General features: G+C 37.1%; 1 protein-coding gene across 1 annotated transcript in view; it reads right to left on the reverse strand.

The window, feature by feature from the left end:
- The window catches only part of LOC129233138 (serine proteinase stubble-like), a 72,472-nt gene that overhangs the window by 11,688 nt on the left and 34,160 nt on the right, over positions 1-26,624 (reverse strand). The window contains exons 3-6 of the mRNA XM_054867201.1: positions 21,115-22,708; positions 16,985-17,091; positions 11,910-11,983; positions 3,137-3,258 (exon numbers count right to left, since the gene is read on the reverse strand). Of these exons, the coding sequence (XP_054723176.1) occupies positions 3,137-3,258; positions 11,910-11,983; positions 16,985-17,091; positions 21,115-22,708 (1,897 nt within the window). The remainder of the gene's footprint in view (positions 1-3,136; positions 3,259-11,909; positions 11,984-16,984; positions 17,092-21,114; positions 22,709-26,624) is intronic.

Here is a 26,624-nt window from a genome sequence, read left to right on the forward strand (position 1 = left end):
GAGAACTCGATTATCACGAGTTCTCAATGATCACAACCCGAGTTATCGATTATCGTGTTTCGAGTTCTCGATTATCACGTCTCGAGTTCTCGATTGTCACGTGTCGAGTTCTCGATTATCACGTCTCGAGTTCTCGATTACTACATCCCGAGATCTCGACTCAAAATTGTCGAGAAGTCAATCGCTCGAGTTATCGATTGCAATCACTCGATCTCGAATGAAATCGCTCAAGTTCTCGACTTCAAAACATTTCGATTATCAATCGCTCGAGTTCTCGGTTTCGAAAGATCTCGACTGTTAATCACTCGATTATGAAAAGTACTCGATTCCCGAGATCTCGATTATCGTATCTCGAGTTCTCGATGTCTCTAGTTCTCGATTACCACATCTGTTGTTCTCGATTATCACATGTCGAGTTCTCGATTATCACATGTCGAGTTCTCGATTATCACATTTCAAGTTCTCGATTACCACATCCCGAGATCTCGATTCAAAATTATCGAGAAGCCAATCGCTCGAGATATCGATTGCAATCACTCGATCTCAATTGCAATCGCTCGAGTTCTCGATTTCAAAACATTTCGATTATCAATCGCCCGAGTCCTCGGTTTCGAAAGATCTCGATTGTTAATCACTCGATTATGAGAATTCTTGATTCTCGAGATCTTGACTATCAAACGTTCTCGATTATGCTCAGCACTACTTGCAAACGACCGTTCATTTCTCGTACTTCCAGTTCTTTCGCAGTAAATAAAAAAAAAAAAAAAATCCGACGAACTTGAAACTGCAAACATCTACCAAATTAAACGCGAAGAATGATTAAATCTCCATCTTATTTCCTTTTCTCCTGCATTGCTCAATTCCAGCTCAATTATCAATTCCGCACCACGCTGCAGACCCATCCATCAAACCATTTATTCGCAGCACGTTCTATCGGTAGCTTCTTGTGGTCACGTGATTGCGGTCCATCCAGCTTTAGCACATACGGGGCCCGATTGAAGAAATCTGGCGGGGCCCTTTACAAGTTGGCTGTACGAATTCAAGAAATGCCGACCGATTTTTCTGATTCGGGCAAGGATTCGAAACTGCCGCAATGATCTGTCGTCCTTTAAATTTCTACATCACGTTTGATTTTTCTTCTTTTTATCTTAAGAAATGAATGAATGAATGCCGTCCAATCAAAAGTGTAAATTTTAAGAAGGTAAGATAAGTAGCTCTCTGAGAATCTTATGCCCAATCACATGCAGTTGGTGCACGAGAAAATTGGCGGGTCAAAAGAAGTGTGTGTGTGTGGGGGGGGGGGGGGGTTAGGGAACGGCGTCCCTGATGCTGATTTTTTTAAAAAATGTTTACTTCCTTTTACAAAAAAGGAAGTATTGTATTCGCGAAAAAAATTTCACACAAAAATCGGACTTAATTTCCATTTTTCTCACCCCCGAATGAATGTTGAGTTTTTTTTTTTTTTTTTGACCCGACCACACGTACCTAAGAACGTATAGACGCCCGAAATATCCATTTTGACGACCTCAAATTTAATTACAACGAGTTCTCTCGTGACGTCCGTATGTACGTATGTATGTGCGTTTGTGTGTATGTATCTCGCATAACTCAAAAAAGGTATGTCCTAGAAAGTTGAAATTTAGTACGTAGACTCGTAGTGGGGTCTAGTGAGTTGAGCTTACTGGCCGGTCACGTGAGCTGACCCAATGGTCAGTACAGCTTACTGGTGGTACCCAGCGGTCAGTTGAGCTTATTGGTCGGTCACGTGAGCTGACCCAACGGACAGTACAGCTTACTGGTGGGCACCCAGCGGTAAGTTGAGCTTATTGACGAGTCACGTGAGCTGATCCATCGGTCAGTACAGCTTACTGGTGGGTACCCAAATGTGAGTTGAGCTTACTGGTCGGTCACGTGAGCTGACCCAACGGTCAGTGCAGCTTACTGGTGGGTACCCAAATGTGAGTTGAGCTTACTGGTCGGTCACGTGAGCAGACCCAATGGTTAGTACAGCTTACTGGTGGGTACCCAGCCGTCACTTGAGCTTACTGGCCGGTTATTTGAGCTGACCCCACGTTCAGTACAGCTTATTGGTGGGTACCCAAATGTGAGTTGAGCTCATTGGTCGGTCACGTGAGCTGACCCAACGTTCAGTACAGCTTACTGGTGGGTACCCAGCGGTCAGTTGAGCTTACTGGTCGGTCACGTGAGCTGACCCAACGGTCAGTACAGCTTACTGGTGGGTACCCAGCGGTCAGTTGAGCTTACTGGCCAGTCACGTGAGCTGACTCAACCAGGGCCGGATTTGGAAGTGTGGAGGCCCCGGGGCAACGAAGGAGTGGAGGCCCCTAATCAGGGTTCGAAATGATCATCACTTTTTCGAAAATATCCGATACTTTGATATATATCCGAATATTTTGATATATATGTATATATCCAATATTTTCGACTCATGAAAGTTAGGATATTTTGTAAAAATTTTACTGCGGGGGCCCGTTTGTTGTGGAGGCTCCGGGGCAGTAGACCCACCTGTCCTCCCTTAAATCCGGCCATGGACCCAACGGTCAGTGCAGCTTACTGGTGGGTATCCAGCGGTCACCTGAGCTGACCCAACGGTCAGTGCAGCTTACTGGTGGGTACCCAGATGTCGATAACACTGTGATTCTATTTTTAGCGCCATGGGCGATCTGTTACTTACAGGATAGCGTCGAATAATGATTCAAAGAAAAAAAAGTGCTAATGATTAATCATTAATGCAGTCATTAATGTTTATAAATGTGTTGATGAAAGCAATTAATAAATGGAACTCATAATGATGAAGTAACGACATTAATTGATAATTCTAATGAATTGACTAATACTAAAACCAATACATTGTATTCAAAAATGATGATAAAAAATGAATTATTTGCAAAAATTAAACAATAAAATTAATTTATAAGAGGTAGTTATTTAGTATTTTATAATAACGTAGTTAATAAAGGTTATGAACTAAATATCTTTACATTAATTTCATAATTCAATCAATATTACTTCTAATCGACATTTCATAATGTCGATTCGAAGTAATATTGATCATTCAGTATTGTCGATAACTCTGTGGCTCTATTCTGAGCGTAATAGCCGATCTGTTACTTACAGGATGACGTAGTTGTTGACGAAACAGTGCGCAGCTGTCAGGATGAACCTAGTGTTGATGAGGGATCCTCCGCACAGGAACGCTTTCGGTCGGGAATCCGGGAATCTCCGGAAGATGGCCGCCTGTGGAAACAGACACACCGAGTTCTGAACATTAAAAGTCCTGAAGTTACATAATACAGGGTTCGTACTTAATTTCAGAAATAAAATGAAGGAGTTTTGGAGGAGTTTTGAAGGAGTAAAATGAGATTTTGAAGGAGTACTAATTGGCTATATCCTTTAATAATGTCGCACTTTTTTCTCAACATGTTTGACCCCCCTCTTTTTTGTCACTAAATGTCACATTTCACCTTATTACTCCTCTTATCATATGTCATCCACTATAATATTAAAATCTGTTCGCGTCTGTCTGTCTGAAGATCTATCTTCTCTAGAACCATTGCGGATCGGGAGTCAAACGAGATACCGATCAATTCGAAATTTTCCAAAGAAAACAATAGGACCAATCTCGTAATTGTGCGACTTTAAATAGCAGAGATATTAATTAAAACGTTGATTAACATAACGTTATTAAGGAATTTTTATTTCTTTCCTGTTACCATTTTGCATATGCGCGAGCAAGTAAAATTCTAATAATTGTTTTAAAAGAGATTTTTTGGCTGCTGTCCAAATCTTAAAACAACGTTTCCATCTAGAATTTCATTTTAAATTAGTTTAAAATTGGTTGCCCTACTCTGACATAGCCTTTATTTTATCGTCTGTCTTTTTTTTTAATTTTTTACATTCAACGTTCTTAACTCTTTTCAGCATATGAAAGTTGCTTCTTTAGCTATGTTTATTGATTGTAGTGTAAGTTTATTATTCACCGATCTCATATTTTGGTACATTTAGGATGTGCGACTAATTATGTTTATTTTGTTGGACTTTTTCCCGTCACATGGGTGAGTTTTCGAATTGTAATAACTCTCTTTTTCCTTCCTGTTTCTATTTTTGAAATACAGTTTGTATCGTTAAAAAAACATGTTAAATTAAGATTGTTTGAATTTCTTTAAGTGAAACAGAGTTGAACAAAAATATTGTTTTTAAGGATTTTAACTAAAGCTTAATTCGAATCTGATAACTTGGTATTAAATTAATGCTAATTGGTATTTATTAAGTCTTGGTGCTTTATTTTCACGTAAGCAACCAAGAAGTATGTGTCAGATATAGTCTATCAGATTTAATTCAGTTTAAAGTGAGCACAGATTATATTTGATAATGCATGTATTTTTATCTTTTGTGCTAATTAAAAATACGCATAACTTGCATTATCGATAACTATGATTAACTTTAAAGAGATTTTTGCCAAAAATATGCTCTACTGGTGTTTTGCAAACCTTGCATTACGCGTATTTATTTGCTCCTTAGCGCTTTAGAAACTGATGTCAGAGTAATGCAAAAACATCAATTGGACATCTCTTTCGTCTTTTACGTAGCCCGTGCAACGCCGGGCACGCAGCTAGTATTATTATAATAACTGTGTGATTTCACTTTTTGTCACCTTCTCTCTTCCTCTTGTCACAATTTCATGAGCCCATCTCCCCCTCAAGGCATGACATCACTTGTGAATGACCCTTTGTACAATAACTGATTTATACTAAACAATTGTTTTTTTAGCACAATCACTTAATATAGTACATCTACCTATTCATTTTTAAATATTTATCTAATAATTAGACAAGCTGACTTTTGCTGCGGAGAGTTTGGGAAGGAAAAGCAATAATCATAAAACTTGAAAAAATAGCCAAGCGCCATATAAGCATGTTTTACTACACTTATGAAATGTCTTAGTCATCTAATAATATTCTCACCTTCAACTTTTAAGACTTCAATGATCAATTTGTAAATCACATCTTTTGAAAACAATATACGCAGTTACTACATCGAAATCGTCCATATACCTTTGCCATGTGATGATGTTAAGTTGTCGATTGAAGTATTTTAAGTTACTGTCATAGAGGAAGATGATGTAGTCTTGAACTAAAAAAGAAGGAGTTTTGAAGGAGTTAAAAGCAAAATGAAGGAGTTTGAAGGGCCCTCCAAAAAAATTTCCTGAATGCAGGAGAATTGGAGGAGTTTTGAAGGAGCGTACGATCCCTGATAATAACAATCAAATGAAGACCAAATGGTAGACACTTTTCTTACTTTAGATAATTTATTAAGACTAACACATGGGGGTGCCCCTCCAAGAGCAAGAACTCTAAATATCGCAAAGACTCCCCCCCAAGCAAGAGCCCCCCCAAAAAGGAAAAATACCCTTCAACACAGAAACACCCCCTAAAAATTTCAATTGCCCTTTCTGCGCCATGCCCCCCCCCCCTCCAGGTGGGCACACCTGACTAACAAGCAGTGTTGCCAGATTGGGGGAAATTTCCCCATTTTGGGGAAATTTTGGGGAAATGGGTTTTGAGGGGAATTCTTTGGGGAAAACCTGGGGAAAAATTTTTTTTTTCGTTTATAAATTCGCGTCTTGATATCTAGTAGTTACACTGCTTGTATCAAATAGCGTTGGTTTAGCTTTGCTCAACTTTATAGAATTCGCATTTCGCATAATGTGGAATTTTATGTACGGAATTCGCATTAATAGTTCTGCGTGAGTAACTAGATACTTGAAACAGGAAAAAATAAGTGTGATGAAGAATGTTCTTAGATAAATATATACGAAAATCATAGTTTAAATGTACATACAGAAGCAGAGTAAGTAAATGCAAGTAGAAAAAAAAATATTTGGTTATTTCTTATCTCTCGGTCAGGCACTTGTATTTATGACTAGTGGCACCCGAACGGCTTTGCCCATAGTAGAAAATTAAAAAGGTATTTTGATTCCCCTCTATATTTACAAATAATGCATGATGAATTTCTCGCCAATTGGTTTGCCCACGTCACGGTTCCGCATTATGATAACTTGGTAATTTAGTCGTCCATCTTATGATAATTTTGCTCGGGAAAATGTTCTTAAAATTGGAATAGAAAAAGAGCAAAATCGAATTTTCGAAAAATCGCTTAAAGGTGCACACCTCCATGCTACAAACAAATTCTTTGCCAAATTTCATGAAAATCGGTCGAACGGTCTAGGTGCTATGCGCGTCACAGAGATCCTGACAGAGAGAGATTCGGACAGAGAGACTTTCAGCTTTATTATTAGTAAAAATTAAAAAAAAAAAAGATAAAAGATAAGAAAGACAAAAAAAAAAAAAAAAAAAAAAAAAAAACGAAAATGGGAAGAAAAAAAAAGTTGGGGAATTTTATAAGAAAATTTGGTTATTTGGGGGAAAACATTTTTTTCAAGAGACAAAAATATCAGAGGAAGTCGACTCATTTTATGAAAATATTAGTGGAAAAATAATTTTTGAATTTGGGGAATTTGGATAGAAAACATCGCTTTTTGGGGAAAAATTGGTAGGGAATTGGGGAAATCTGGATTTGACCATCTGGCAACACTGCTAACAAGTAACCCTACCCAAGTGTTACTCGCCCATTTGAATAAAATTTGCACATCGATAGAGCACTTAAAAATATTAAACATGTATTTAGTTTCATCAGCAATGCACTTTTAACGAAGGGACCCCTAAATATTTGATAATTGCGGTATCAGAGGGTATAATATATTATTCTATTTTAAATTTTAATCGCAAAAATCAAAATCATGATTGAAAATTTGAAGAATCTAAACGAACTAAAGTTGACGTGTTTCAGGATTTTTATGAAAATACACTGCAAATAACCGGTACACATTTGGAACACTAAGAGTGTTCCAGTTATGTGTACTAAAATGAACTCTTCTAATGTATTCGGTATTAAAGAAAGTGCACTGAAATGTTTTTATAATATGTTCCGTTATAAAGAAAATGTTCCAAAAGTGATCCGAATGTGTTTTGCTAAGGATCTTTATTAAAACGAAGTTTAGGAATACAGTTGAGAACACATTGTGTGTATATTTGACAGCACTTGTGAAATCACCGCTTTCTTTGCTATAACGATGATGACTAACTAGATATAAAGTTGGTTGGTTGAACTACTGTCTGACCACGGATTGTATGTAATTTGGCAATCTGCCAAGTAAAAACGATTCCATCTGAATGACTCTAGCAGGGGAGAAGGGAAAATAACGATGGGATTTTGATGAATGCGTTTTATAATGTCACCAGTGCCTTATTCATTTATTGCATACTCAAAAATAAAATAAGGGGAAACAAAAATAGTTACCATGGAAATAACAAAAAGAAAATATTTTCATTTCGTTCAGGAACGTAAAGCAAAATTTAAAGCTCAAAACTTTGTTGTGAATAAATAAATCAATTTTTGCCGTGAGAATATAGATCGAATCTACTTTAGATTTAAAAAATGTTGCTGCGAGCAAATTTGCATTTTTACAAAACTAAGGCTAAATAATAGAGAGGCAAAAGCGCACTTCTGTAACAAACCAACTAACACCCCTATAAAGTAATAGATACGTCCATTTCCGCCTATAAACCGGATGTTATCCTTTCTATGTAATCGATGGACAGACAGTATATACTGTGTGTGTATGAATACCCTGGAAAAAAAGCTGTACTTTTCACAGCAATTTTCGCTGTATTTTTGCAATCCCCCTAGCTGTTAACTTATCTCAAAGTTCTTTGTATAACTAAATCGAATTTTTTTTTAAAATCACGTGTGCCATGTAGCCATTGGGAAACTTGAATCAATTTCTACGAAGCTACGCAAAAACTACAATCTCTTGATATGATATCGGAGCTGTCAGTGTATTGCACTTAACAGTTAGACATACAGTAGAAGACCGTTATAACGCACACCTTGGGACGAGAGCTTTTGCGTTATACAGGTTTTTGCGTTATGTAGATCATTTCACAAATTTTGAAACTAATATTCAGAATATATCTATATATTAGCACTTCAGAATGCGTTTTATCTGCGATGAGTATCAAAGCACCAATATTACAATTAGTTATTCACAAATAAATATGTTTCACAATCAAAATCCTGCACTTCTGCTAGCTTCATGGTTTGCATAACAGCTGCATTTTAAAGAGCCATCTGGTATTTTCTATTTACTATGAGTACTCATTTTCAATTTAAAAGCTTTGAAATAAGATGGAAAGATGAGAAACTGTTTCAAAATTTGATTTGCCTTACAATTTTTCTGTTTGCAAAGCAAAACAGAGGGATTTTTTAAACTTCAAAACCTATTGTTTTCTTCTGAAAAGTTGTGCGTTTTATAGAGAATTGCGTTATACAGGTCGGCGTTATAACGGTCTTCTACTGTATTTCATATTCGCATTGAAACGATTCCAATAGCAAAAAAAAAAAAAAAAAATCTTATTTTAGGTACTGGTTTGTAGAAAAACTGTTCAGCAAAGAGGATTAACCTCCTCCCCAGATTGCTTTCAAACCCAGGAATCTTGGAAGGAGTTAACACCATAGACTAATAATAAGAGTAGACCGAGCTATGGCAACCCTTTTGCTGCTCATAAACCAAACCATGTGACTAGTGGATATCCTAGCAACAGCGGGCGTTGATCGTAGCAGACGATCAGCGCCCGAGAGAAATAAAATCAATAGAATTGATGCAATGATCTTTTATGGAGTCCGATTTGCAAATTTGTTATTCTAAGTTGTAAATATTTTGTTAATATAGTGAGTTTTTCGTTTTGATAGTACTGTGCATTTTCTTCAGTCAATTTCAATAACTCTCTGAGCAATTAAAGATGCAAGCGCCCGAAAGGAATCGGCAAACGGTAAGATTTTTACCTACAATTTCAATTTAAGATGACGATTAGTACATTTTTGCGTTAACGCAAAACATTTACGCCAATGCTGACGTAGCAGTTCCGAATGAAATAAAAGTTACTGAAAACTGTGATCAAAAACTAATTACTAATGTCAAATTAATGCATAACTAAAAGAAAAACAGTTCAATCTCTGTACATGGAAAAAAATTATAATGAAAACACATTACGGCTTAAAATACATGTCGAGTGCCAAACTATAGATAATGTTGCCATCTAGCAACCATGCTGCCAAAGTTTTCGCCAAGCCTCCCACCAGTCACATGATGTATCCATGAACCAATTTTTCTCATCAGCAAGTCTGGGAAAGCTCGGTCTACTCTTATTATTAGTCTATGGTTAACACTCATAATAGGATGAGGGAAATACTCAATTAGCCATGCTGCCAATCTAACACCGGTATTCTCCACTCCGGTTAAAACTCGGACCGAGGCTTAAACCTCGAAGTTGAAAAACTACTCTATTCTCCATCCCGGTTTGGCGTTAAACTCGGTCACGGAACGCCCACTTCCAGAGCTCGGCTTGTAACCGCTACTTCGACGGTTTAAAACTAGATTTCCTTCCCATCATTCCTTTGTGAGCAAACAAAATGGACGACGGCTGTTTGGATTATTTTGAGTGATTTGCAAATGCTAGAAACTATTGATAAACATTCGCTAACTTGACGTCAGAGAAACAAAGATTAATTACAAAATTTAATCAGAATTAACATTCGTTATAGGTGTTATCAAAAAGTACGGCCGAAAACATTAATGCAATAATCAACAGAATGGTGCGAAAAAAATCATTTTTTTTTTAAATTTCCACGCCACTGTAGCGCGGAAAAGTTGCGGTTGGTAAGCATTTTTTTTTTTTTTTGAAATCTGATTTATTTCTGCCGCACCGTTTCTTCGTATTTTAAACTTTCGCCTCAATTAACAACAAAAACGTTACAAAAGAATACTGCATGAAAAAATAACTATTTGGGGGGGAGGGATTAGATGCCACTTCTGAGAGAATATCTTAGAACAATGCATTTACAACATAGTAGAAAATATTAAGCTTCTATATTATTCAAAAATGTTTACTTCACACACAAGAAAAAAAAAACATTTATGACTGACAGATTTTCAATATTAGAAAGAGATTAATATATTAATCAGTAGCGTATCTAGATTGGGGGGGAACAACAGTCTGCCCCGGAATTGCATCCAAAGTGGATTTCAAAGTTAGTAAAATAAATAAATTTTAATTAATTCTCTGAAGTTTTCCCTTTTTTCCTTAAATCATATTTAATTCATTAAATGTCAACGAAAACAAAGCACAATATTGCGCTTGGACGGAGCTCGTTACATATGCGTCTAGGGCAAATTTTACATAAAATTTATTCGTATTTATTAAACTCGTTTTTTTAATAGTTACAACGCCAAAATAAAAATAAGTTGTTGTTTCTAAAAAATAGCACGAACTTAATATTTACATAAAACATCTTTTGGAAAGAGGGGGGGGGGGGGATTTCGTAAATTACAGCCCGGCCCAGATGAAACCCTTGCCAAGAATGTGACTATATTATTGAATTAGTTTTTATTTCATCTTGATTAATAACAAGATGAAAAAAAAACATTTAATTAATAACAAGATAAAAAACTTTTTAAGTTTCTATACAGAAACATTAAAAAAATGCATTGATGTCTTTAAATTTCAAATTGAGTCTAATAAAAAAAAATTGCATGAACTAGATGCATTTTGCTACCCCCAATTCTTATTATATGTCAATCATTCTTCTGCGCGCGAATTTACTACCACGTGGAATGCAGTCATCTAGAAAATGTCACGTGAGTCACTTTACCCAATGGTAACAGCCGTTTCATTTCTCCTTCAGTTAAAACTCGGCTCCCCTAAATCGTGCTTGAAATGACTTGAAGAATACGCACCGCGTTTGAAACTAGTTTTCCCTTACTTCTCGGTTTTGGGGAGCCGAGTTTCATCTCCGTTCTGTGACGGTATTGAGAATACGGCCGTAAGAACGGTAATATGCAAGGACTGTTGGGTCCAACCCTTGGGCTTTCAACAGGTTTTTAGTTTTTTCCAAACTTAAAAAGGACCTAAGCAATAAAAAATAAGGGGGGGGGGAGGATAAAAGGTGGCACCGGTGGTTACAAACCCTCGAAGATCGCTCTGCAAATATTTAAATCGTTTGTTGGGAGGGATCAGATTAAAATATGTGCTATGGTCAGAACGATGTGAAAATCCCCCTCCCAACGTCCTTTACACTGTTAAAAATTCAGGAAGATTTTCTGGTAATTGTTACTGTAAAATTGCATCGCCGACGCATCGCTGATTTTTACGGTAATTTTTACCGGAGAAATAAGCGATCCCAGCGCCAATTGGTTGCTGCGGCCTACCAAGGAAACCGTAAAATTTTACAGTAACATTTGATTTTTACGGTAATAGTTACTGGCAACATGGATGCCAGTAACAATTACCGTAAATTTTCCGGGGGGCCGTGGTAGCCTGATCGGTAGGGCATTGGACTCGGGGCCGGAGGGGCTCGGGTTCGATCACCGCTGGTCGAAGACCCACCGTCGTCATTAAAGGGGACTGGGTGACGTTAAATATGCTCGTGGTCAAAATGTCCTCCAAGTGAAACGATACCTCTGGGGGTGCTAGTACCAGGTAGCTATTAGCTCTTAGACTAGTTCTAAATTCTCATTAACTGTTCGATCCGGTGATGGTGCTGCCATCTTTCGGTATATAAAATAATGGAGGCAAGGCACTTAGTATGCAGTCCTCGACATAAATACAGTTGAAGTCAGTTGTGACTCTTGAATAGAATAGAATAGAAATTTTCCGGAAAATTTTTAACAGTGTACCCCACACGTCCCTTTACTACTATATTCTATAGAATGAAATAAACACTTTCAAGGTTATAGCTCAACTAATCAGAGTTATGCTATATTTTCTTACCATCCAAGGCCACTGGTGTTCCTCTGATTGTTCTCCGCCAGCAATGAACAGTTTGTAAGGCCTCACTCCGCAACCTGGGAAGAAGAAAAAAACATTATTTATAGTTTTTATTTAAAATAGAGAGAGGAGGACACGAGATAGAGGAATAAAACTACATATTTGCGTTAGGTTAAAGTTTACTAGTTGCAGTAACATCACAGCCGGGGAGCGGTCCAAACCGGCGGACACCAACAATGGAATTAAGAAATTATATATATATATATATATATATATATATATATATATATATATATATATATATATATATATATATATATATATATATATATATATATATATATATATATATATATATATATATAAAACAATTAATTTGAATTTTGACATCTTGAATTCAAATTATGTTTTTCGCAATCACGAGTGTGTGTATGTAGGCGTGTGTGTTTGTGTGTGGGGGGTATGTGTGTTTGTGTGTAGGGGTTATGTGTATGTGTGTGTAGGCATGTGTGTTTGTGTCTGTGTGCGGGCATAAGTGTGTGGGTAGTTGTGTGTATGAATGTGTGTGGGGGGGGGTATGTGTATGTGTGTGTAGGCATGTGTGTTTGTGTCTGTGTGCAGGCATGAATGTGTGGGTAGTTGTGTGTATGTGTGTGTGTCTCTTGTCGTGTGTATGTGTAGGTGTCTGTATGTATGCATGAATGTGTGAGTAGTTTTGTGTATGTATGTGTGTTTTTGTGGGGGTTATGTGTATGTGTGTGTAGGCATGTGTGTTTGTGTCTGTGTGCGGGCATAAGTGTGTGGGTAGTTGTGTGTATGAATGTGTGTGTGTGTGGGGGGGGGCGTGTGTATGTGTGTAGGCATATGTGTTTGTGTCTGTGTGCAGGCATGAATGTGTGGGTAGTTGTGTGTATGTGTGTGTATCTTGTCGTAGGTGTGTATGTGTAGGTGTCTGTCTGTATGCATGAATGTGTGAGTAGTTGTGTGTATGTATGTGTGTTTTTGTGTGTGTATGTGTAGGTGTCTGTATGTATGCGTGTGTGTATGTGTTTGTGTGCGTGTGTGTGTGTGTAGTTGTGTATGTATGCGCGTGTGTGTGTAGGACATGGATGCAACCCGGAGACGGCTTTCGCTAGAGGAGCAGCATCGTGAGGAGCCGGTCGCCGGTGATGCTGCAGAGGGTGGCGGGGGGAAAGTAAAATCAAAGGACATCAAAACAGTCAAATGAGAACAATAAGCAATCATGATTGCTCAAAAAAAAAAAAAAAAAAACAATTACCTCAACTTTGAAAGTTTCCCACAATGTATCAAAAATTTCCTTTTTAATGTATAATTCAACGAAAAAAAGTTTCGTTCACCATTTATACTTCACTTTAGATGTACTTTCCTTACACCACATTAAAAAAAAAATTGTTTATGAAAATTGCACTAACTTCATGCTTACAAAAAAATGCAAGAAAAATTCCAGGGGCAAAACGACGCAACTCCTAGTTGCACTAAGATAGTAAAAAAAACTAGATTTACCTACACTCTCTGTTGAACACTTGATTCAAAGTCAGATTTCCGTCTCCAGCAACGAAGCAAGAAAGAAGAAGGTTGTAAGTTGAGAAAGCTGTCTAGAACGCGAAGCTTGAGATAAAGAACACGAACATGAAAGAAAACGGTACATTGAGTTTTAGGAAAATAAATATTGATTTAAGTAGCGTTATAACACTTTCTTTTCCCTTTGTATTTATGACCACTTTACCCCATGGGGTGGGGGAAAGTGGTCATAACATGGGGTAAAGTGGTCATAGTTAAAAATAGATGCAAAACCATTATAAACAACCCTAATATTTGTATATTTCGGTTATTTTTATAGTTACAAGTATATGCACAAGCATATGTGTGTATGTACGAGTACATTCGTGTCGTGTAAACATTAGCAAACACGTTCATATATGAGTAGATACATGTATGCATCAGATGTGTCTTCGGGGATCCATCCAACCGGTTAAACATTAACACATCGACTGCTAGGGACGAGATAACTCGTCCTCCAGAATTATGCCGTATGCGCTAGGGGCGAGATAACTCGTCCTCCAGCCAACACGTTGCTATATTTTTTCAGTGGGTTCCATTGACTTTCCCGGCTGTTCTGCCGCGCATAGACGAACATTTAGACAATGTTCTGCGTTTTCTGTGAAAACATTTTCTGATGCAAGCACACTGTAAAAAAAATCTGTAAAATTTACGGAAAAAAACTGTCAGCCAGGACGCCAGTTTTCTTCCGTTTATTTTACAGAAATCTTCCGCATTTTTATTATTTATTCAAGCTGATTTATTATTTTATGAAGATTAAAAAATGAAACTATACTTTCATAAATCCATTTCAATATTTACTATACTACTACGAAATACATGTATACAAAGGTAAATTTCCGAATATGCCTCTGTAACAGATGACAAAAAAACATAATAATAAATTGATTAGGATGCAATGAAATGGAAGTTGCAAACGATTTAAGACTTAATTGCTTTAAATAAATATAAGATCAAAAAACTCGAGCACGAGAATCAAAATCCAAACAGGCGGGCGAAATTTCGAAGAAAAACCAAGTACGCGGTGAGGCGATGGTAACAGTTAACGCTTATAACCGGTTACAGATTCAAAAAAAAAAAAAAAAAAAACAGAGAAATCCTGTATTTTATTACTAACAGTTTTTTTCTGTAAAAAATACGGATAACTTCTTCAAAATTTAGTTTTTTTTTACAGTGCAGGCGTGCGCGCGATCAAACGAGATATCGCGCGATTTTTTTGTGCTGTAGTCTGTGAGTAAATAAAAACGTAAAATGAGCAAACGTAAGTATATGTCTTACATATGTAAGTACAGTCGGACCTCCATATATCGAAGTAGCAAATTGGCGGAAAAAAATTCGATATATAGAAATTTCGATACATAGAAACAATCTTATTTTATCGTACAAATCTCCTAAAACACTAAAATTAAAGCTAATTTTCCTGTATAAAACCCAATTTCTAATTTTTACGAGCATAGGATTAAATGAAAGGTGAAAAATAAAAAATTAACAGGAATTACATTTTTGCGCCGTCATACATCTTCATTCTTCGGCAATTAACTTGATTCGCAACATTAGGGGGGGGGGGGGTCGTTTTGACAGTGTAATCGAGAGAAAATTAAAAAATCAATCTACTTAACTTGAATGATTTTTACTGCAGCTAAAAAGACTAGGAATGATAATCAACAGACTAAAGGCAGAACTTGAAACTGATTTGACAGTGTTACTGGTTACAACTAAGATTTGAAATAAACTTGAGGAAATCTAAGAACTCCGGAACGAAACACCGACCTATCTACACGCCCCTCAACCCCAGATTTCTTATGAGTTTCTTAGCAACCTTTAGTGAACATAATTTTCTCCCCTAATTTTCAATTTTCATGAGACAAACAGTCTAAAGTGGAAAAAAATCACGAATGTCTCGAAAAAAAATTCGATATATAGAGCTTTTTTCGATAGATAGAAGCAACTTTTCTATGTAATGAACATAGAAATTTGTTGGGATTTCGATATATAGAAAATTTCGATATGTGGAAGTCGATATATGGAGGTTCGACTGTATATGTAAGAAAATGCGTCGTCTGCCATTCTCTGAACATTCGAAAAGAATCGCGTTATCAATGCAAAACAGGTGCGTCCAAACCTACCTTATGTATTGTCCCTTGCTTTGAAAAATATCACAGTGTGGAAAATTTCTAGCAAAAATATATAGAATTTGTTTTGTATGCTGTATTATTCATGAAAAAGTCCAATAAAACTGTTTTCTTTCAAATTGTTTCAAATAATTAGCTTAGCACAGGGAGTCCATGTATAGGCTGTCAACGACGCAGTCAATGTGTTAAGTTGTGGTAGGTTAGGGGCGGATCTAGAGGGGGGGGGGCATGGGGGCTATGGCCCCTCTCAAAACCGTGTTACTGTAGGATTTTTTTTTAAAAGAAAAATTAAAAAACGAAACTTTTATGAGAAAATAACAAAATTTAAGACATGTTTTTTACATTAAAAGAAATTTCGGCCTTATTTGGGAGAGGAATTATATCCCTCTCCTTGAAAAAGAACTATCATTCCCAAAACTTTGCTCCTTCGTTTACATCATATCTTGATTCCAACTGTAGACACTTGGACGTTCTCTAAATGCTGTTGTCCTCAGAGTCACCTATTGCTCACGAGACCAAAGAGAGCCCAAATTTGCGTATTTATGACTTTAATTTCGAAATTTTTCGGAGGGAGATCTCACGAATCCTCCATCGCTTTCTCTAATACGCACAAAAAAAAAAGCTCAAAATTAGACTTTTAGAGCCTCTTAGGTAAAATATTTCTAGGAAGGAGGCATTAGAAACACACACACACACACACTCCCCCTTTAGAATAATTCATTTTAATAAAGTTTCTAGAGAGTTTGTTCAAAAATTTTGGATGGCCCCTCCCAAAATGATCGTCTAGATCCGCCACTGGGTAGGTACGGAGTGTAATATAATGCAGGGGTGCAGAAAATGTTTTTACCGTCAACATTTCCCTCAATCCAAATGAAAATTTCCCCAAAATTTTGTAATATGTTAGAGGCTTCAGATAAAAATTAGTTCTGTATTACTATAGATATAGAGAATTTTGCAATATACTAATTGCATCTTTAAAAACTTATATTTATGGCTTGTCTCGGACCGGGTATTTAAAAGTAAATTACGTAAATACATGTAAGTTTTAGTTTAAGACATATCTAACATTTAAATAAATGAATTATTAGCCAACAAATTTTTAATGCCATAATGAGTAAACTTTGCATATAATCCTTAAAAGTTGGCAAGTATGCAAGCAAACTTCTTTATTGTCAGTAAACTTTTTCAATCGATTGATTGTTAAAATCAAATTGAGTGTTAAAATTGAATCCACAAAATTTCCCCAGATGGCTCAACTTTCCCCCGATCCTAGATCGCCGGATCGAACATATTCTGCACCTGTGAGGGTACATTATATTATAATGTACCCTCTTACTTTGATGATAGATTGAAAAGTGACCTCACCCGGAATTTTCGGCAACTGTGGGGCTCGAGCATCAGGAGCCCGGTTGACAGTGGCGTTCGATTTCGAAGCTTCCTCGGCGCCCCTCAGTGGCGGTCGGTCTTCTCTCCTGCAACGTGTGAGAGAAAAAGAAGATTCAGTTCCATGGTTTAAACGGTGATCGTTACAAGGGCAAGATTTCACAAGTCAGAAGAATCGCGTTTTGTGTGAGCTACGCGACTGTAGTTTAATGGAAAACCCCTCAGAGAAACTGGGATCAAAGCGTCAAGGGTGCACTGCTATGTAAGGAACGTAGTGGCGTTTACTTTTGTACTTTGAAGAAAGAAATGAACAATAATAATAGGAATTTTTTTGGTTGGTACTTAATGTAACTATCCCATTGAATCCATTTTATTCATCCGTTATTTGATTTTTTTTTTTTAAAGATAAGATAAAATTTATTAACAAACAAAATACACATACATAACAGTAAGCAGAATTAAAAAAGTAAAGTTAAAAAAACTTACAAATTATAAAACATAAATTACAAACTTCATAACAAAACATTAAGAAAATCTTGACTCTAGTTCAACACGAGTTAGTATTAAATTCAACACTAAAGAGCGCCAAAGGCACTGTCCGCAGTGTTTTTTAATTGGTTTAGTATAGAGTACAAACACAAATATGTATTAACAGAAATATTTACAAATTAATTTTGAACAATTATTGGACTGTTTGACTCCAGAAAAAAAAACACAATAACTCGCATTGAAACATTCAATAGTATAAAAATTACAATACAAAATCCCCCCCGAAGTCAGTATATTTTATCAGCTAAAAGTTAATTGTTGATAGAATGTCGTTATTTTGTATATATTCATCGACCCCTTGTTTATGTTTTTTGAAGTTCTTCTCATTCCTAACATCTTCCGTTAGTTCATTAAACAGCCGCGGTGCCAAGTAAAAGAATTGCTTTTTAATAATCGTTTTATTTGGTTTTATAACTTTATATTGTTTACCTGAAATTAGAGTATTGTATTGTTTTTCATTAATTTCAAACCAGTTATTGTTGTTAAAAGTATTGTATTTAAAGTAAGTCATGCGAATACTACGGATGGGAGAATGTCAGACGGCCACTGCTGAAATTTTCGGATTTTTGGAGTGGCCCCTGCTGGATCAGGTATGAGGTTTCAGAAAAAATGGATAAAAATTGCACAAATTGAAATTCTGGTGTATTTTTAGAAATTGGGAGGATTTAGAAAGCGTTGAGCTATAAAACGCTCACTAGGCCCGTTTCCAATAGACACTTTCAACCCCGGAAAAAACCTGCTTTTCACCGCATTCCGGTTATTTGCGGGGTTTATGTGGGATCCTTCTACTGCTGTTAGCTTCTGGAGGGAAAGCGGTGTTTTTACCCGGAATGCATTACGCGAAACAAGTTCGTCTGCTATCCGCTAAGGATGCTGGGTAAAAACCGCTTTCTCTGGTACTGTGGGAGAACGGGGACTTACCGGGTCGAAAAGTAAGTTGTGAACGCGGCTATTGAGTTTCAAGAGGGGTCATTAATATTGTAAACCCACAGCTTTAAAATATAGCTACTTCACTGTGGCCATTACAACTGCGTTTTAAACCTTGAAGTGGCCACTACTGAAGAAGTGGCCACTATCTTACCTAATTTTTTTCAATGAAAAAAAAAAAAAATACGAAGTGTCCAAAACGTCATTGACACATTAAAATAATTCATAGAAAAGCGGCAAAATGTCGCATGAATATTGCATTTTGCTGTAGAGCGTTTTTTCTGAGAGCGCAATTAAATTTGAAAAGATTTGAAGATTTAAAAAGGGCTCAACTCAAACAAAACACTATCAGGCTTCAACTCACACAAAACACTATCAGGCTTCAACTCACACAAAACACTATCTAGCGAATGCTTTGAGGACTAAATCACCTCACATTCTCATTTCACGAGAAACAGCCAAAATTATTTCACCGGAAACCAATTTTGAAAAAATCGCATCCAACGCTGTTCCAGTCGACCCTCCAATTATTTTTTTTAAAAACACAAACAAATTTAAAGCAAATTACTGTTACAAATCCTGTAAATAGTAATTATTGTAGTAACGTAACCTGTAAATAGTTTCCCGTAATGAATATACAACCCCTTTTCATATGGCTAAAGTATACGATCCCCCTATTTCCTTTTTGTTCATTGATAAAATTTGATAACGGTCTACTATTTTCCAGAAGCGTGTGGAATATTTGAGAGATTTCTTTTCGGTGTGTATATAAGCCGTTAGCGATGGATAAAAAGGGAGAGTTTCGATTGAGAATTTGTACTGAGAGTGTGTTTTAGCTCTGTTTATAGCGAAGCATTTCGCTGTGTTGTTTTCGTATTTGGAAGTAAATACGTGTGTCACCGTTGAGTTTACGGTGTTGAGTGATATTTGCTTAATTGCTGATGATTATTTTAGCAGTTGTTAACGATTTCTCCTGTACAAAGTGTAAATAAAGCTCCTGTGTTTTTATCAAGAACTGTGTCTTCATTTCAGGAAAGTGGAAGTCGCACCGAATCCGTTACATTACTTTTGTTTCCTATTGAAGAAACGTAGGATTTAGAGATCAGTGTGAAGGAATGCATTTCACACACACTGACTTTATTTCCGGGTTATAGAATTTTAGAATGCAAAGGTTTTAGAAGATTCGTTCATTAATTCCGTTTTGATAGAATCGGTAATTAACATTAAAGGGTTGAATCCATTGAGAAGAGATAAGATGGAGGGAGTGAAGACTTTCATTCGTGAAGTCAAGACCCAAAGTCACGTGATAGAGTTTACAGCAGTGTTGCCAGATGGTCAAACCCAGATTTCCCCAATTCCCTTCCAACTTTTCCCCAAAAGCGATGTTTTCTATCGAAATTCCCCAAATTCAAAAATTATTTTTCCACTAATATTTTCATAAAATGAATCGACTTCCTCTGATATCTTTGTCTCTTGAAAAAAAATTTTTTCCCCAAATAACCAAATTTTCTTATAAAAATTCCCCAACTTTTTTTTTCTTCCCATTTTCGCTTTTTATTTTGTCTTTATCTTTTTTATCTTTACTAACTAATAATAAAGCTGAAAGTCTCTCGCTCCGGATCTCTCTCTCTCTGCCTGTCAAGATCTCTGTGAAGTGCATAGCACCTAGACCGTTCGACCGATTTTCATGATATTTGGCAAAGAATCAGTTTGTAGCATGTGGGTGTGCACCTGCGATTTTTTGAATATTCGATTTTGTTCTTTTTCTATTCCAATTTCAAGAACATTTTCCCGGGCAAAATTATCATACGATGGACAACTAAATTACCAAGTTATCATAATGTAGAACCGTAAGGTGGGCAAGCCAATTTTTGAGAAATTCATCATGCATTATTTGTAAATATACAGGAGAACCAAAATACCTTTTAATTTTCTACTACGGGCAAAGCCGTGCGGTGTCACTAGTCATAAATACAAGCGCCTGACCGAGAGATAAGAAATAGCCAAATATTTTTTTTTCTACTCGCATTTACTACTCTGCTTTTGTTGCATTTAAACTATGATTTTTGTATATATTTATCCTAGAACATACTTCATCACACTTATTTTTGCCTGTTTCACGTATCAACTAATAACTCACGCAGAACTATTAATGCCAATTCCGTAGCATAATACTCCACATAATACGAAATGCGAATTCCATAAAGTTGAGCAAAGCTAAACCAACGCTGTTTGATACAAATAATGCAACTACCAGATGTCAAGACGCAAATTTAATTACAATTATTTTTTGCCCAGGGTTTTTTTTTCCAGGTTTTCCCCAAGAAAAAAAATTTTCCCCAAAGAATTCCCCTCAAAACCCATTTCCCCAAAATTTTCCCAGAGAGCACCAGATTTCCCCCAAGATGGGGAAATTTCCCCCAATCTGGCAACACTGGTTTACAGCAAAGCATTGGAAAAAACCAGGTTTCTTTCGCTTGTTTCACGCAACACGTGCAAACCATTCGTCGTTGTAATGTCACGTGACTTGGATGTCTTTGCCCGAGCATTTTACCAAGCCAATGACTGAACTTGCTCCCTCCATTTACTAATTCCTGATGTAAGGTCCAAACGAGTTAGAGTTGAATTTAACGTACCGTGGCTTATTCTCCGACCTTGGCCGCTGTCTATCTTCTTCCCCTCCTCGCTTGAAGTCCTTTGGGTCTTCCTCCATGCGTGTACCTGGTGTATCTCCTCTCTCCCCATAGCCATTCCTTCTGTCGTTCCGTCTGTCGGGAAAACGAATGACCGGACCCCCACCACGACCATCGTGGTCAGTAGGCCCAGTTGCGTCCTTGGGTCTCTGTGGTCTCCTGTCATCTCGGTGATCAGGGCCTGGATCGTAATCATTACTATCACCAGGCGCGGGCCTATAGGGCTGCTCCGGCCTTCTAGGTTCTGGAGAATCTCTCCTTGGAGGAGTCCTATCACTGGGGCCACGGGTGTCTTCAGGCCTAGAGGGCATCTCTGGCCTTCTAGGTTCATTAGAATCTCTCCTTGGAGGAGTCCTATCACTAGGGCCACGGGTGTCTTCAGGCCTAGAGGGCATCTCTGGCCTCAGAGACCTGGAAGGATCTGGGAACCGTCCTGAACTGTCTCTGGATTGTCCATTGCTATCGCCGAAAGCATCTCTTGGTTTTTCGACATCTCGTGGTCTTGGAAAATATGCAGGATCCTCGTCATCTGGCTCAGAATCGTATCTGGTTTCTGGTGTCCTGTCGCGGTTCTCATCAGTCCCGCGTTTCGGTGGTCTTCTGGGTCTTTCGTCAACGGGCTTGCCATCTAGTTCTGTATCGTATCCGGGTCTAGATGGCCTGCGACGATCCTCACCACCTGTTGGTGTCCTGTCATTTGGGAGCCTCCTGGGTCTTTCGTCCACGCGTTTGCCATCTTGGTCTGGGTCGTATCCGGGTCTAGATGGCCTGCTACGATCCTCACCGCCTAATGGAGTTCTGTCACTTGGGGGTCTCCTGGGTCTTTCATTTACAGATTTGCCATCCAAGTCTGGATCGTATCCGGGTCTAGATGGCCTGTTGCGATCCTCTCCACCTAATGGAGTTCTGTCACTTGAGGGCCTTCTCGGTCGTTCATCAACGGGTTTGCCATCTAGTTCTTCATCGTATCTGGGTCTAGATGGCCTTCGACGATCCTCATCATCCAACGGAGTTCTGTCACTTGAGGGCCTTCTCGGTCTTTCATCAACGGGTTTGCCATCTAGCTCTTCATCGTATCTGGGTCTAGATGGCCTACGACGATCCTCATCATCCCATGGAGTCCTGTCACCGGTGGGCCTCTTTGGTCTTTCATCAACGGGTTTGCCATCTAGCTCATCATCGTATCCGGGTCTAGATGACCTGCGACGATCCTCATCATCCCACGGAGTTCTATCATTGGTGGGCCTCCTGGGTCTTTCATCAAAGGGTTTGCCATCTAGTTCTGGATCGTATCTGTGTACAGATGGCCTGCCACGCTCTTCATCACCGAAAATGGGCCTCCTGGGACGTTCGGTGATGTGTCTTCTTGGCTTCTCTGTGGCTTGGGTGGTGGGTAGGGGACAGCAGTAGTTGTTGTCGTCCCCTTCGCACCTCAGCAGCCGCTGGGACTGTCCCTGCCTGCAGTAGATGATGGCGACGCAATATCCGAGGCGGCCGTCCTCAGCCGTGCATTTCTCGTAGCTGCGGCCTTCTACGTCTGTTCACAAGAAACTGGGATTAGAGAGTGCAAAAAATGATAACTATTAAAATGATTACAACGAAAATAAAAAGGTTTATATTGTCGTGCTGAGCACAGATGTGGTATCTGCAGTAGAGCTCAAAATGAGAAATTGATGATTAAAGTTTTACAACTCGTTTCTTTGATTTATGACTTTATTAAATGCTCAACTTGCGGTAGTTGTTTCCTAAATAACTTATCTAAAAACCGTAATAGAATATTTTTGTAAAAATCTTATTTTAAAATTAATAAATGTAGTTACGATACATTTTCTTTTCAAAATATTTTCCTATACTAAGCTATTTTCACCGTAAGTGACAATGACTAGGCATTTTTAGGGGTATCTGCACAGATACGACAAAAATAGCTTAGTAAAACGTGCTCAATGTATCGTTAAAAATACGGAAAACATCTGCTTTCTTTGGACTTAGCTGTTTCGCTTTATTTTGTTAATACAAATATAACAGAGTCTATTTTCTGAAAGATACCATTTTCAAAACTCCGGACAGTTAAAACTGCAATCCATAACAATTTCCTGTTTTTTATATTCAAAGAATGTTTTTTATAATGTTTTATTTTCTAGATTTTTTTACCGAGCATGAAGATAATTCTGACAGCAGACGATACTTAAATAAAAATATTACTGGCATTAGAATGAAATGCGTTTCTTTTGCATGAAAGAATTAGATATGAATATTTTACAAGCATTTCGTTTTTAGAATTTGCATTTTGAATAAACATTTGAATAGAAAAAGCTGAATATTTACTTTAACAATTATGCAAAGTTGTATTAGTTTTTATTATCAACCTGTATCAACTATTCAACGGTAAACTAATTTCAGTACTTTGTTACAATAAACTGCTACGTTATTAAATATGCTGCTTTACTAAGGTATATAAAAGTCGTATCTACAAATGACTAAGGAAAAAAGTGGTAACTGCGCAGATACCACTTTAAAGACTTAGTATTTGTCACTTACGCTCAAATTGCCTTAACAAACTCCGCAAACTGTGCAGTTACGACTTTTTTCTTAAAGCTTTTTTTAATGTTTCGCGTCCACAAATCGCCAAAAAGCTTGAGATTTATGTAAATTAAATTACTAACGACCACCTGGTGACAATAACTCAATTTTGATAAAAATGTGCAGATACCACATCTGTGCTTAGCACGGCAGTATACAGGTGTTCCAAAAATGATTGATACCTTTGAAAACGCAATGAAAATTAAACGGACAGCTATAGAAATATACCGTTTGTTGCATTATGCTTGAGACAACAGTAAATTTTCAGGCAGACACGCTTTCAAAATTAGTTACAATGTTCCTCAACAGATGGCGCTGAGGGTATTTTAAAAGGTATAAAAGAAAACGCAGTCTGTAAAATCGCCAAAATGACCGGTATATTTGAAAAATCAATGCTGTCCGTTAGGTTTTATTGATTTTTCAAATATACCGGTTATTTTGGCGATTTTACAGACTGCAATTTTTACTTCCTTAGACAAAAAAGGAAGTATTGTATTCGCGAAAAAAATTGCACTCAAAAATCGGCCTTCATTTCCATTTCTCTCACCCCCGAATGAATGTTTTTTTTTTTGGATCCGATCACACGTGGATATATGCCTAGGAACGTACAGACAACCGAAATATCCATTTTGACGACCCCCGAGTTAATTACAGCGAGTTTTCTCGTGACGTACGTATGTATGTACGTATGTGTGTATGTATCCAGCATAACTCAAAAACGGTATGTCCTAGAAAGTTGAAATTTGGTACGTAGACTCCTAGTGGGGTCTAGTTGAGCACCTTCCCTTTTAGTTGCATTCGCATGTTCCTAAGGGGGTATTTTGCCCCTTTTAGGGGGGAAATCATTGATAATTTCGATATAAACTCAAGTTGTGTTATAATTTGTAGGACACCTGGCGATATATCGCCAGTCTTTTGGTCGCCAAGTTTTGTCGCCAAGTTGGCGAAAAATTTGGCGATTTTTTTTTTAAAAATTTAGTTTTAAATTGGCCACTTTTGCTGATACTTAGAGAGTAAACAATTGAATCACATTAAAATTGCCAGTGACGGGGAAATGACATTAAATTGGAGTAAAAGGAAGTCATGTGATGCACACATCAGCTCGTTTGAACACCATTTAAACTACCTGAAGCGCCATCTGTTGAGGAACATTGTAACTCATTTTGAAAGTTTGTCTGTCTGAAAATTTACTGTTGTTCCAAGCATAATGCAACAAACGGTGCAAAACATTGCTGCCCGTTTAGTTTTTATTGTTTTTTCAAAGGTATCGGTCATTTTTGAAACAGCCTGTAGATAATAAAAGTCAAAGATTTGAAAACCCATTCAGGCCTGCCTGAAAGGAAACTATTAGTATGTATTTACAAGGTCTGTTAGGAATTAGTATCCGACCTTTGACCAAAGAAAAAAAACTGGTAGATCTGAATATTAGTAAACCTATTCCTCCTCCAACAATCAAACGGCACAACCTTGAGGGTTACGGATTTGGACAAAATTCTAGCTATAGGTCCATTTCCACTAGATATGAGCGCAGGTAAAGCGGTTTGACTGCATAGGCCCTAGTTTCTCTGCAACGAGTGTCCAAAGTTACTAGGTTTGGCTCCAGAAATGCAACGGCGTTTCAACTGTTACAATCGAACCTGTTTATCTCGAACCTGCTTATCTCAAAAACCTCTCTATGTCGAAGTTTTTCATTTCCCCTGCGCATAAAGTATTAATTCAATGTTTTCCCCTCATGTTTGTCTCGAATGAAATTTTCTAAAAACCTGTATATCTCGAATTTCGACTTAAGTGTCTTTCCTGAATTCGATTCCCAACGATCTTTATCAACTGGAATTCGGGACAAAAAGCATTTTTCTTAATATTAGCAGTCATATAATCCTCCAGAATTAAAATTTTATGTACAAGAAGCAAGTGTTCCAGCAATTACAAATCCATTCGGAAACTGAGAGGAAGGGGACATTGTTGATAAGTAAAATTGCTTCCAAAGTTTTATTTTCGAGTCATTGCTCCAATTAATTATTTTTAGAACTTTTTTCCAAAACCTCTGTATCTCGAAATCTCCATATCTCGATTTTTTTTCTCTCCCGTAAAATTCGAGATAGACAGGTTCGACTGTATTTCAGAATTCGACATTATGTTCAATCTCCCAACACCTTTGGCATATTTGTTAGTAAATTGAGAATAAGGGAGAACACGTATTTACTTATGGGCATATCTAAGTTATTTGAAAAGTCGAAACGATCTTCTATTTCTGCTCTTTTACGGCCATGTGCAATAAATCAGAGCTTTATCCCTTCTCCAGTTTTTTGCTTATCAATGTGGAATATCTTTGGTAGCAGACGATAAATATCCAGTTAAAGTAAATGTTTTTATTAGCAAACGATAAATACTTTTTACTAGCAGACGATTAATACAAAACGAAAATAATTAGTTTCATTTGCAAACGATAAATACTTTTTACTAGCAGACGATAAATACAAAACGAAAATAATTAGTTTCATTTGCAAACGATAAATACTTTTTACTAGCAGACGATTAATACAAAACGAAAATGATTAGTTTCATTTGCAAACGATAAATACTTTTTACTAGCAGACGATTAATACAAAACGAAAATGATTAGTTTCATTTGCAAACGATAAATATCCTGTAACTATGTTATTTTGGCATTAAAGTAATCGAAATTAAAAGTAGTAAACAATTTGAATTTGAGAACCGCTTATTAAAAATTAGAATTCAACGTAATTAATTCAAAGGTAAGCATGCAAACGACTCATTCTGTAGTACAGTAGCAGAAAAAGAGATAAAAATGTTAATTTTAAAGGAAACTCCATTGTATGTATGGGTTCAAAGCATCAACTTTGGACGCCCGT

Source organism: Uloborus diversus, unplaced genomic scaffold, assembly GCF_026930045.1.
Source record: "Uloborus diversus isolate 005 unplaced genomic scaffold, Udiv.v.3.1 scaffold_18, whole genome shotgun sequence".
In the NCBI taxonomy this organism is placed as follows: Eukaryota; Metazoa; Arthropoda; class Arachnida; order Araneae; family Uloboridae; genus Uloborus; species Uloborus diversus.